The sequence below is a fragment of the Girardinichthys multiradiatus genome, chromosome 13, assembly GCF_021462225.1.
Source record: "Girardinichthys multiradiatus isolate DD_20200921_A chromosome 13, DD_fGirMul_XY1, whole genome shotgun sequence".
NCBI lineage: Eukaryota > Metazoa > Chordata > Actinopteri > Cyprinodontiformes > Goodeidae > Girardinichthys > Girardinichthys multiradiatus.
In genome coordinates, this window is record NC_061806.1 from 37,118,951 (window position 1) to 37,132,828 (window position 13,878).

General features: G+C 41.6%; 2 protein-coding genes across 5 annotated transcripts in view; both read right to left on the minus strand.

Moving 5' to 3' along the window:
- Positions 1 to 894, minus strand: part of cgnb (cingulin b) — a 38,207-nt gene extending 37,313 nt beyond the window's left edge. The window contains exon 1 of one of the 3 annotated variants that reach the window (XM_047383093.1): positions 359 to 879. The gene's annotated coding sequence lies outside the window, so the exon portion shown is untranslated. Of the gene's footprint in view, positions 1 to 358 lie in introns of all 3 variants that reach the window. The other 2 variants (XM_047383095.1, XM_047383096.1) reach the window with 2 other exon arrangements.
- Positions 895 to 2,417: 1,523 nt separating this feature from the next.
- On the minus strand, positions 2,418 to 13,666 carry pygo2 (pygopus homolog 2 (Drosophila)). 2 transcript variants are annotated; one of them, XM_047383097.1, is made up of 4 exons: positions 13,472 to 13,666; positions 10,235 to 10,295; positions 9,582 to 9,634; positions 2,418 to 6,031 (listed from the first exon to the last, which is right to left on the minus strand). In XM_047383097.1, exons 2-4 carry the CDS (start codon positions 10,281 to 10,283, stop codon positions 4,388 to 4,390), a joined length of 1,746 nt encoding a protein of 581 aa, XP_047239053.1. In that variant the 5' UTR covers positions 10,284 to 10,295; positions 13,472 to 13,666; the 3' UTR covers positions 2,418 to 4,387. The 2 variants fall into 2 exon arrangements, with proteins under 2 accessions (XP_047239053.1, XP_047239054.1); XM_047383098.1 differs by lacking the exon at positions 10,235 to 10,295.
- Between the last annotated feature and the right edge of the window lie 212 nt (positions 13,667 to 13,878).

Below are 13,878 nucleotides of genomic sequence, written 5' to 3' on the forward strand. Positions count from 1 at the left end.
TACACCTGCCCACACCGAGCAACCAGAACATACAATCAGCCGAAATAAACCGCTGCCTTCCCAATGACACGTTGCCGCATCCTAATAGAGGCGTTCACCTGCTCTAACGGCGTATCCTCTTTACGCAGCCAGACAGATCCGATTAAAACAAGAGTGGTTAGAGAGCGCGCAGAAACAAATCCCCATGAAGGCGGCCAACAAAAGGGGATTTTGCTGATAACTTAGTCGACCCGAAAAGCCACAGGTGGACACCTTCTGGTCCAAATGCAACGAAACGCCCGCTCAGCTCGACAGACCGCATTATTCCTACTTTATTTCCAACTCAAAGTAAATAAGGAGCGGGTAAGTGTTATTGTACCTGGAATGATGGGCCAGTTGCCGAGCTCTTCCTCTGCTTGCATGAATCAGCAGCAACTCCACGCAGCGATGAGACGTGGAGATGTTAGTCCAAGAGCTGAGGACATTGGGAAAAATTACCCCCACTACCAGTGGAACCTGTTGCCAGCACCTCCGACAACCCGTCCTCCCGCCGGAGCGGCGATTTGATTGGTGGAAAGCTCCCACCGGGGGCGGGGCTTCGCTGCGCACTGAGTTTCATCCCTCCAGCTACACTTTAAAGCACAATGCAGCCACTGTGTGACCCACTTCAGCTGTGTAATCAATGAGGAACGCTTTGCATGGCAGTATTATCTTTATACGCAGAACCAAGTGGAAAAAGAACCATAGTTTGCTGATATTTAGGATTATAATGGACTTTAGTTACAGTGGCTTGTGAAAGTATTCATTCTCAGTAACTTTTGACATCTTGTCACAACCACAGGGTTCAATGTGCTTTACTGCGATTTTAAGGAATACACAAAGAAAGTAGCTGTAAATTGGAAATGATACACGATGTTCAAAATATTTCAAAAGTCTTAAGAGTGTGATGACTATTTGTGTTCTGCAAATAAAATACAGTGCAACTGCCTTTAAGAAGTCACTTAAATGGAGTCCACCAGTGTCCAGCTGTTTTTTTTGAAGGCCTCAGAGGTTTGTTATAGATTAGTGAACAAACAGCATCATGGACAACAAGGAACAGAGCAGACAGTTTAGGTTAGAAGGTTGTGGTGAAGTTTAAAGCAGGGTTAGGTCATAAAACACTTTTCCAAGGTTTGAACATCTTGGAGAAAACTGTTGAATCAGTCATCTGAAAATGGAAAGACTAGGACACAATGCAGATCTACCAAGAGATGAACATCCACCTAAACTAACAGCCCAGGCAAGGAGAATATTGATCATAGAAGTAGCCAAGAAGCTCATGGTAACTCTGGAGATCCACAACTTGGGTGCAGGAATCTGCAGTCAGAACAAGTTCTAGTTGTGCACTCCACCAATCGGACCTTTATGGTAGAGAGGCAAGAATACTGTTGAAACCCCCCCCCCCCAAAAAAAAACACCCATTGGACAGAGCAAAGAAATGAAAGAGGGTGCTTTGGTCAAACAGGAATAAATGCCTTTATGCTAAACACTGTGTTTGGCGAAAAATTAACACTTTATGTAACCCTGACCCATTAAACATCATGGACAAACGTGGTGGCAGCAGCAGCGTCCTGTTTGGGTTTGCTTTTCTTTCGAAGGGACTGGGCAAAAAATATCAGTGTCAAGGCGTGCAGACAGACGTCAAAAGACTTGCAGCTGTAACTGCTGCGACAGGTGGTTCTAAAATGTAATGACTCAAGGGGGTTGAACTCAATTTCACACCAGGGTTTAGATTTCTCTTTACAATTTTGTGATAATCCATCACATAAAAAAACTGTTTCAGGTTGTGACATGATAAAATGTGAAAATGTTCAAAGGGGGATGAATATAAAAATTATGAATACTTTTGCAAGGTTCTGTATAACTTAGTTTTGAGGTTTTGCACTAAAACTAGTCATGATTTAGACAGAAATGTCTAACTTTGATGGAGGCAAGCAGGTCAAATTTTATTATTAAATGAATCAAAACTGAAATTTCTCACTTTGTTATAAATGCCTTGATGCATAAATGGAAATAATTCTGTTCTTCTATTTTAAGCCTCCATCCAAGAAACTGCAACGTATTTTATTTTCGCTTTAATGGCAAAGTTTGAATTAAAACAAAGTTTACAGAAGCTAGTCATAGTCCTTGAAATTTTAGTTTTTTACAAAAAAGCAAACTGGCTGGTTGGACCTTAAAAATAAAACAGAAAATAAGGTATTGGCAACTTGAAGCCTGATCAGGTCATGTCCTGGTAAAACCTTTAAAAAGGAATCTTAAAACAATGACAGCAGGAAAAATAAATAGTTCAGTACCATCACCAGCATCTATGTCAAACAATCATTCTATGGGTTTCAACCTTGACTGTAACATAGAAAATAACCAAATAATTAAAATAAAAGAGATAAACCAGACCTGCACAAGATAACAAAAAACTGTTTTTACTTCAGTTTAGTACCTCTCCTTCCCCCACCGCATGTAGTACTCGCTGGTTCCACCAGGAGGCACCAGAGCAGAGCAAGAGCACAGCACAAATAGCAGAACAGAACAAAAACAAACGACTGTGAGCATGAAAAGAAAGGCAACTTGGACATGTGATAAAGAAAAATGACAAGAAAGAAGATATAAACACCTCATACCGCGAAAGAAATGTAAAAACGGGTATTTTTCTTTCCTCTTTAGTTATTTGGTCTACTTCGAGGTGCAGTGCAGAATCCTGAAAATAATCGACACTTACAGCATTGGATCGCATGCATCTCCCTTCATTGGCTTTTAAGGACTATGCACATCGTGATAAGAGACATGATGTCACTACTTGCTATGCCAACACCATCCAAAAGCACTGGATCCACAATTTCATGAGTACTGCAGATTAAAAAAAACTGTATAAAAACCAAAACACCATGTATACAACCAAAGACACGTAAATTCAACTCATCTTTTTTGTTCACTGGTTTGACTCTGCGACTTGTTCACAAGTGATGGGAACTCTAGACAAATATTTTGTCCATATATTTACAAGTTTGTATTTTTTCATGTTTTCTTTCTTCTTTTTGGTGGTGAGATCCTTTGTGAAACGTGGATTAGATCCAGACCGCGTACTCCTTTGGATTAACCAGCTCTGGGTACAGAATGATGCAACAAGTAGGGCTGAAGCGAGTGAATGTAAGATTTAGGTTCCACAATACACTTAATACTGACATGTTTATACTGCTGATATATTGATTTCAGTTTTTACCCTTGCTTGCAGTAAAAGGCCAACAATGTGAAAGGGCAGTGGTGAACTGAAGCATTTCAGTAGAAAGTTAAGCTGTGAATTCATGAGAACGTTATACAGGGTTCCTACAAATCTTTAGGTAATTTATTTCCTAAAGCTCCCAGTCGTTTTAGCCCATTTTAAGATATAAACAGTAAAATTCACTTTTAATTTATGGCAGATATTTTTTCAGGCATCAGGAACATAAGGAACCTGCAAAAACCAGACTAATAGAAAGGAAAGAAAGCAGGAAGGATACAAGAAAAGACGGGACAAAAGAAGGAAGCTTATAGAGAAGAACACAATGTAGGATGGAACGGGTCAAGTCACACAAGGATGGAAGTATAAAAGACACAAGGAAGGGCAGAAGTAAATATGAAAGGAGAGGAAGGAAGGACACAGGAAAAAAACTGGGAAGGAAAGACAAAGAGCAACAGAAGTAGGAAGTGACAAGAAAAAAAAAAGGCTTGAAGGAGGGACATAAAGTAGGATGGAAGAAAGGAAAGAGAAGGAAGGAAGGCAAGGATACAATGATGGACAGAGGAAGGAAATATAAACATTTCTCTGTATTCTTAATTTCATTTTTCTCCCTTAACCAGACCCAAAAAATACATAAACCAAATTTCAGTCTTTTCCAAACTGAGTAAGAAATCTGATTTCTTCTGGCAGCTGTTCCAGGGTTTCTCCTAATTAAAATCAATAATCTTCTCAACTCATAGCAGTACAAAGTGAGTATTTAAACATCACATTCCCCGCCTCATTTGACTTTCCGAGTGTGTGAGCTGGAAATAACACCACACACACACACACACGATTCAGTCAGTCAGTGCGGGAGTTTCTGTGCCAGTCAGTCTCAAGCTGTTTGAGGTAGTGTGTTGGTGTCAGTGCTTTGCTGATTGGCAGACGGATTTCTCAAGGAGCGTGTGGGTAACATTCATCATGATTTTAAACTCCAATTGAGGGGTAAGGAAAACTTATTTGCCTAGAGTCACTCAGAGTGCTATGTATAAGCATGAAAGTTGATGAGTGTGTCGCTTTTGTGTAGTGAACGAGTAAAGGCCTGGCCAAGACGAAGCTGACGTGGCACGCAGGTCATTCAGTTCGACCCGAGTCCGTTTGTCCGATCAATGCTGCTCAGCTCTCATTAGCCGCTACCAGCTGGCCTAAACCCTGGCGAACAAACACGGCCTGTATGTCCTTGGTCTTGATGCAGAAGTCACAAGCCCAAACGGCGGCGCTCTCTGTGGTCAGCAGCCCATATGCCGGTTCTGTGAGGCCTGTGCAGTCACGGTGGAACCAGCGCTGGCAGGAAGCCTCGCAAAGGATGGCGTCCTGGTCGTCATGTACTTCCGCCATACACAGCCCACAAGGGAAAACCATACCGGGCCCACCAAGTTTTCCAGGACCTGAACTGGGCCCGGTTGTGGGGGCGTTGGGTCCAGGAGGCAAGGGAGATTGGGTGTTAGGAGTTGAGGTGGAGTTTGAAGGGGGGTTGGGGTTGCTGCCAGGAGTGTTGCCTCCGTTGTTGTTTGTTATGTTATTCTGATTTGAGTTGGAGGCAGCATTGGACAGGGGACCGCCAGAACCAGGAGTGTTGTTCTGCTGGTTGTAAGAGGAGGACCCTGTAGAGTTTGGTGGAGTTGATTGCTGCTGCTGCTGCTGCAGATTGGAGTTGTTGGAGTTTGGGGTATTTGTATTGTTGGGGGGCTGTAGCTGACCGGACTGGGGATGCTGGGATTGACCTGATCCATTTAGGGGGCCGCTGGGAGAAGAGTTGGGGTTGGGCTGTGGTGGAGCTGACGGAGGCTGACCAGGTGTGTTGGCACTGGGTTGTGGGACATCAGGGTGGCCAGGAAAGCCTCCCCCTGCTTGTGAAGGCCCAGAGTTAGAAGGAGGGCCGGGTGTAGTGTTGTTATTGGGGGGTCCGTTGGGATTCATGTTAAGCTGTTGCTGCTGCTGTGGAGGCCCAGGTGGGCCCCCTCCGCCACCAAAGGGCTTTCCATCCTCGCTGCCAGGCCCTGGCGGACTGGGGCCTGGATAGGGGCCATCCTGTGAGGGAGGAAACTGTCCTTGAGGGGGCATACCGGGCAACCCTCCTCCTACCATGTTGCCACCAGGGCCACCACCCATGCCACCCATCATGTTCATTCCAGGACCCATACCTCCTCCCATAGGAGGCAAGGGCCCGCGAGGACCTCCACCTCCAGGCAACGGTGGGCTGTTGAACGGGTGCCCTCCCTGTCCATGCTGCTGCTGTGGGGGCATGCCAAAACGAGGATGGGGTGGCCCACCTCCGCCAGGACCCCCCATTCCCCCTGGAGACAACATGGAATTAAATCCTGGCCCAGGATGCATAGGTGGACTGAAGTTTGGTTGCATATTGAACTGAGACGGGCCACCAGGAGGAAATCCACCACCTCCTCCTCCTCCACCACCTCCTCCACCTCCAAAGCCTGGCATTCCTCCAAAGCCTAACTGGTGGTGCGGTCCAGCGTTGGTTGGAGGCCCGAAGGGTGGTCTACGTCCAGGCTGAGCAGTTGCCGGTCCACTAGGGCCTCCCATGAAGTTCATGCCTGGACCCATTCTGCCTCCACCTCCATACCCACCTCCTCCACCGGCACCTGGATTGGGGAGAAACGGAGCCCCACCTGGTCCACCTGCCCCACTGGGTCTGGACGGAGGTCCAAAGTCATCGTCAAATGGGTTGGAGGCGACCAGGTGGTCCACCATGGGCGTAGGTGGAGGCGCAAACTCAGTGAGGTGGGAGAACCCCGCCGCCTGAAACAGAAGAGATTGCAAGATGTTTAATTTTTATTTTAAGTTTTACTTCAAATATTTTAAAGGAGGCAAAGCAAGTGGATGCAAAATGACTTAAGAAGAAAATACACCCAAAACCTCTTAGTTGATACACTGTCACATTTATGGCAAAAAGAATGAACATTAACACGATGGACTGAATAGCAGACAAAATACACACAACAAATACCAGTAAATAATAAGAAACTATAGTGATAATAGACGAGTAGCCATTAAAATAAACATTTGACCAATAAACACTAAAAATAGCCAGAAAGCCTGAAAACACTTTATTAGTGGCTGATTAGTACAGAATAAAGTGGCGCACGTTTGTTCATTTAATGTCAGGTCAGATTAGATTAGATTCGATTTGCAATTAGTGGTTGTAGGGTGAAAAACTCATCATCTTGGTTGGTGGCCGGGCCAGGTAAAAAGATGGACAGATGGAAATCCAGAAATGCATGAGCTGTGTTTTGGAAATCTTAATCTTTGTGGACAGGTGCTCAAGTGATGATAGTTTGTTTTTAATTTAAAAATATCTTTTAAATGGATAATAGGCTGCTCTCTGGCAAACCTAAAAAATACTACCAAACATTAAAAGGTAGAAGCGAGATCAAACATTTAGTTTTATTGACTGACAGAAAGAGAATAACCGAATAAAAAGGCAAAAAGAATTTCTGGACTGAATCCAGGTTCACCAGCTAAGCAGTTGGACCAATATCCTACATAATGGCATCTAGCAATTTAAGGAACGTATATTTACTATCCAGCAATAAAAGCGGAGGTTGGGGATTTCAAGTTCACTTTTTGGATTTCTTTGAGTGCATCTTAGATACACAGATGCCAGCTGTCCATTAACCTCTTAAGCCCCAAAGTCCCCTTTGGGGCAATAACACACTCATAGCTGACTAATTCTGAGACTGACACACACTTATTTTATATCCAGATCTTCATCTGAGACTCCCCTACAAAGGTACTTACTTCATTCTTGTATTCACTGACCACAGCTCAAACAACATGCAAAAAAGCGTGCAGCTATCCAAAATGACTCAGTTTCTGTTCCAGTGGGCCTGGGTTCCACAACACACAGAGCAGCGCCGAAAGACGCATTGCTAATGAAAGCCAACAATACACTGAATACATCAATAATACACTGAATACATCAATAATACACTGAATACATCAACAATACACTGAATACATCGAAGTCAAACTCATTTGCATACATCTCAAACTTTTCAGCTGGCCACTCAACAAATTCCCCCAAAAACATAAGCAAAATCAAGCAAAGCATATAAAATCTGTCCTACCTTTGCTGATTTTTTCATCAGAAGATATTTCTTTTTTGAATATATCCAAGCAATAACATGTAATCCATGAAAAAACTACTCCTCACACTCATTTGGAGACACAGGAAGACGATATACGGAAACTGTACCTGTGCTTCATTCACTGAGACTTCTGTTACTCTCGCCTGTGATTCGCTGGGGCTTTTGTCTGTCTCACATTGGGGCATATCATTGGTCACTGTAGAGTCCAACCGCTCTCTGATTGGACAAATGGTTGCTGAGAAATGTCAGTGCGCATCCAAAGCAGAGTCATACCGGTATTGTGCGCTCTTACGCATTACGCACAGGCAGGAGTGAAAACATACATTCGGACGGATTTTTTTCCACTTTTACAAAAAGAATCATGGAAAATGCTTTTGACTGCGCAGGAGGTGTTAGCAAAGCTAACAGAAGATGAAACTGCTGATATTTACCCTCGTGATTCTTCATCCTCCGACTCTGATCTAATGCAACCTGGAAGCGACTCAGACTATGAATTTCCACCAGATGAGAGGTAATTATTTTTGTGTTGCATTACAAATATTTTCAGGCGTTTGCAATATGAATATATGTGTATTTGTGTGTGTTTTTATCAAAACTACTGCTTGTACAGCTATTTTAGTTGCTTATACTAAAGCTGTAAAGCTGTGAAGCACTTTGATCAACTGAGGTCGTTTCTAAATGCGCTATTTGAATAAAATTTTAATTGAATTGAATTACAGCTTATCTAATCATAGTAAATGTGCATTTCAATGTGATTACAAATTGTTTATAAACAGGTCACTACTGTATGAGAAACATGTACCATCTAACATCCACCCAGTCAAGACAACATTCTGATTACCTACTTTTCTAAGCATAAGTATATTACTGATCCAGTCAACTTATTTTTTTTTTTGTAAAAGCAAGGCAAAAAGAGAACATCGGTAGTCTGATCTGTTCATTTGTTTGAATATGTAATTTTGTTTATATATGAACTGAGATTTATATTTTATTCCACAGCAGTGATGATGATGATGATACAGACGAGTCTGATGAGAAGGCCATCGCTGTGGTAAACGCCCATATTCTCCACAAGGAACTTGTGAAAATAACTGCTGATGGGACAAAACCACTCACACAGAAGGAATTCTATGTGAAACTGCTACTGGAAATGTTAAGAGTTTGCAACTGCTTCTGAAGAGACTTCCACAGAAGCCTCATGCATGTACCTCTATTATGCCAAAACAATCCGAAAGCACTGCAGAAGGGTGCTTTGAGGCAGGGAACAAGCGTGTGAAGACTTCAGTATATTGTGGGAAGTGTCAGGTTCCTCTTTGTCTGAACCCCAAAAAGAACTGTTTTGCAGTCTGGCATGATTCCAAGTGAACTGTTTTTCCTTTTCTCTATTCACCCTTTTTCATTATAGTTCGTTTGTACATATAGTTTGAAATTATTGTGTGAAAATAAAGAGTGCTGGAAAAAATAAAAATTGTGTTTTTTGGGAGGGAAAATTGTACTTTTATGACCAAATATATAATAGCATCCCACATTTTCAATTTCAAGAATAAATTCCAAATTTCAATATTTGTGCCAAACTGTGCCAAAATGGCACAGTAGGGATCCGCCTGGATTTTTTTTCATTCAAAATATGTATAACTTTTTAATTGCTTGTTGTGTGGATACCACACTGGCTACAGATGTTACTCAGATGTTGTAGTTACAATTTATTGTGTTTATTTCCTTCTTTACAGCAGGAGTAAGAGGTTTTGTATGTAAAGATCTGTTGTTTTTTTTTTAGGTGGAATGTATCTTTTTGGACATTTAAACCTCATTTACTTAGGCCCAGAATAATGTACTCTCAAATTTTCACATCCACATCATCCTCCAGGACCTTTTTGTTAGTTGAGACAAAGATTAGCAGTTTAGGCACTAAACAAGTTGAGGAATGCCTTATAAAGTATGAGTATGCATTTTTTTCAAAAATAGACCCTCGGGCTTAAGAGGTTAACAAAACTGAAGGTTAGAGAGTACCGGTAAACCCTTCTTTTTGGATTTCTGTGCATCTTAGATACTGGCGTGTTAGTTGCCATGTAATAAAATAAGACATTACGGAGTGATTTCGTTGTGACCTCTGAATGTGGTTTAGTTTCGCATTGTTTTGTAGTTTCCCACTTTTAGAAATTGTACACATTGTTAACGAAAACATCGTGTGCCCTCCTCACCTGCGTGGAGGATTTCCTGGCCTTCTTCTTCTCCGGGCTCTTCATCTGTGAAGCTAAAGCAGCAAAACACAGAGGCAGGGGAAACACGAGTTACTAAAAACATCACCTTCATGTTTCACATAATAGATCCACCACTAGACAGGTGCAGCATCACATTTGGATTGGCCAATACCCCTTAGTGACAGAGTGGAGCAGCTTTAGACCTAGGGCCTCTTTTTCCAAGTCCAACAGTTGAGATGGAGTCAATGATGGGACATAGACTGGCATGAAGACAAAATGCTGAACATCCAGGCGTTATCATCACCAACGTTATGAAGCCTAAATCGCAAATGACCCAGGCAGACCAAATGACCCAGGCAAGAGGGAGAGAGGCCGCAAACAGAGGCAAAAGAGGTAAGATCAATGAGGGAGACAGGAAAAGACTTTAGACATGAGAACGAGGAAACAGTATTGAAGATACATTTATAGCAAGATAGACATAATACCCTCTTCACAGACTCACTCTGTGAGAAACAGCCACCACCGAAGACAGTCGTGAAGTTTACATATGGGGGAGGCGAAAAGTGATTTGCTAACAGCACCAGTGCAGCCCATTGCAGCGCAGTAATGGATGATTCCGATCTGATCGGGAGATGGGTGAAGGTAATTCCTACCTTTTCGTTTTCCTTGTCCCGCCAGTAGTCTCCCCGATTCGGAAGCCATTAGCTAATATGACTGTCGGTGAAGTGGCAAATCACCATTCATATGCAAGGAAAAAAAAAAGTTAAAAAATGACGACGTCTTGAAGGCTACATGCCGACAGGTTTAGTCTGCCTTTATGTCAATACTACAGTGGCCCTGAGGGGCAAAACACAACAAGAGTTTTTCATAGCTTTAATTTTTCCTCATCAATGCTGCATTTCCTGCAACATACTCTTTAATTTTTAAGTTTCGTCTAGTGTTGTTGTGTTTTGCATCTCAGGGTCATCATCCCTGTCAGTAATGTAAACTATAGCAGCTGCTAACATTTAAAAGTAAACTGGATTAGCTGGTACAATAACGCCGGCCCAGGTCTGCAAACTCCTCCTCAGCTGCAAATATTTTAGCCACGGTGTCTGTCACGCCAGGATTTGGTCACCAAATCAATTTCAGACAAAAGTGACAACACTAATGTTATGTAGCACAAATTTACGGACCCCATAAAGTGCCACAGGTTGAAATTAAAAGTCAAATCTGATGATTCAGGTTGGTAAACAGTATGCACAGATTTGCAATGACATTTGCGTCGATATGATGCAGGTATTGTACTGAGCTGTGCTTCCAGTAATGAGGTAACTCAAGAGAACAGTGAAAGCAAAACGACGCTGTTAAACAAGGGTTTAATGTAGAATTCACCAATTTCACATTACGTTCAATGAAGAAGGAAAAATATTTGTTGTCTGGCTTCAATAACCATAAACTGTAGTTGTTTTTGTTGTTTACAAACCCAAAAACCTGGCAAAACGGTTTGGGTTACGGCCTCACGATATCAGCAAAACATGTGATCACAATATTATCATTAACGTTGAAAACTGCAATAACAACGTTGATTATGATTCATCCACATTTCCCCCACTGCTTTCTTCTTTTTTTCAATCATCACAATGCCCCCACCACTTGGTCACTAAAATCTACATCAGCTGAAATGATAGTAAAGGTTAACCAAATAGGTCAAATTCATTACTGGAAAGCAGAGTTTTAATGCATGTAGCTTAAAATATTCAGCCAACCAGATATTGCACCTAAGAAATCCTTTACTACTGTGATGTGCAAACATTGATATTGTGACGATGACAACTTGTGCAACTCTAGTCCGGATAATTATTTTTGCTGTTTAAACAATATAAGAACTACTGGTGACTTTCATTAAGATTTTTAAACTACATATGACAATCTTTAAGTTGTTTTAAATAAGGGTAATGAGATTATGTTATACGTTTTATTTTGTGGGATATTATTGTGGGATTTTCTCAAATTTCAGACCTGCAACTAGAACAATCAACTTGGTTGTGAAGTCATTCCTAGAGCCAAGCTCTGACTTCTTAAAGGCATGCATTTAGTAAGGTGCTCTAAGGTTATTGGCAGTTTTAACTGATATTAACTATATAAAACTGCAAACTGAAAATGTTCATAACCATGGGATACAACACAACGTTAGCAGATGTTACCTGTCTACACTTTTCAACTCACTGTTCCCTTATAATCAGTCTGACAGAGAGAGGTATCACAATCCTTGTGGTTTTTAGTATAACAATGACCATCAGAGGGACACTTTGTGGGGTTCCTTGAGACGACATTGTTGTAAATAAGCGCCGTTTAAATAAATAATCTGAACTGAAACTATCTCTGTAGTTATGCTGCTATAGGCTTAGGCTGCTGGAGGACATAATGACCACTTTCACCCTCTTCGCTACATTCTCACACTACTCTCCAATTTTGCATTATTTGCTGTTATTGCAGCTTTTAACCTTGTTCTCTCTATTAGTGTTTAACCCTTTCTCTCTCCTGGACATGGCGATTGACTGAGCTTAACTGTAACAAACTCTATGTGCTCTCTTTCAGACTCTAACCTTGAAAACTGGCTCAGAGTTTATCTGTTCTTTCTTTCTAGATGAAACGACTAAAGGAGCTACATCCATTAACATTTACTTTTCCTTCCCATAGAAAGTACTCCTGGATCAGTGCTTCTGTGTTCTCTTTGTGTCTCTGCTCTGTTCTCTCAAACCCCCAGTCGGTCGTGTCAGATGGCCGCTCACACTGAGCCTGGTTCTGCTGGAGGTTTCTTCCTGTTAAAAGGGAGTTTTTCCTCTCCACTGTCGCTACATGCATGCTCAGTATGAGGGATTGCTGCAAAGTCAACGCCAGTGACTGTCCACTGTCTCTACATGCTCATCCAGGAGGAGTGAATGCTGCAAGTCACTGACTGGATGCAATCTGCTGGGTTTCCTTAGATAGAAAAACTTTTTATCCAATTTGAATAAATAACAAACTCTGACTGCACTGTTCAATGGTTAGGATTAATTGGAATGTATGAACCTGACTGTTGTGAAGAGCCTTGAGACATGTGTTGTGAATTGGCGCTATATAAATAAAACTGAATTGAATTGAATTACCTGTCTACTACAGGTAACAGAGTGATTACAAATCATAACTTAACAAAACCTCACTTCACACAATATGAACTATCCCATAAAGATGAATCGGAAGCAGGATATGATAATTTATTTTTAAAATAAGGCACGAAACACAAAACTTGTACATCAAAAAAGGATTCCTAAAACTCAGTGTTTTATATGTGATCTAAATCAGACAGGTGTCATTAGGATTGAATTTATTTTTTTGATAAAATTCTTTTTGCATATCTGTGCACACGTTTCCTAAACTGAGCAAACATTTGTTCCCAACTTCTATTTTTATTGTTACAGCTGGCACTTGCAGGGCTCCGTACCAAATCGTGTAGATGCAACCCATCATCTTTGTCCTGGATAATACTGGATTACGTACAACCTGCTGTTGCAGTCAGTAGAAATAAGCTACTGAGCCCCACATCCTCCTCTAATCACTTACAGATGTTTGATTAGCAACTTGCTGTTCACTACGTTTGCTAACCAGTTAGCCACGTTACCCAATGTGGCTAGCTAGCAGCGTTGAGAATTTCCCTCAAAACTCGTAGAACATCATAACCCAAACTCTACCATGTGTGCCTCTACATTCATGTATGAGCAAGTGCAGGTAATTTTAACACATATCACATGATGTATAGAACAAATAAATCGATCAGGTTGTGTGAACCTGCTGTTTGCTATGCTAACATTAGCGTGCTAGCTGCAGACGGCTAGCATCTGGCAGACTATCGTGGAAGCAAACTGTACCCTTTCTCCGATGCTTGCTCTGCTGTCCTTTAAATTGAAACTCGCTGGTGTGTCATTGCCAGCAAACCAGTCCTCACACGGCGTGTGCTTGTTGATCCACCATTCAACTATAATTCATTCAAAAACGCAAATTTCTGTCATAATTATGACGGCCTTTCTGCCGCTACCGGACAAAGAGGGAGAAGCAGGGATAGCGAGCAGCACGGACGGTTACATTTCATTACAAAAATAGGGGTGTTGGTAGGTATTTACTACTTATTTTAACACTAATTCTGGTAAATAAAATGCCCAGCTTGCTTGTATTCGATAGTACAAGTGTACATAGAAAGAAATATTTTGACCATCTTGCAGAAAAACCCACATGCACTTATTTTAATTTATAATAAAATCCCATCCACACCTTTGAC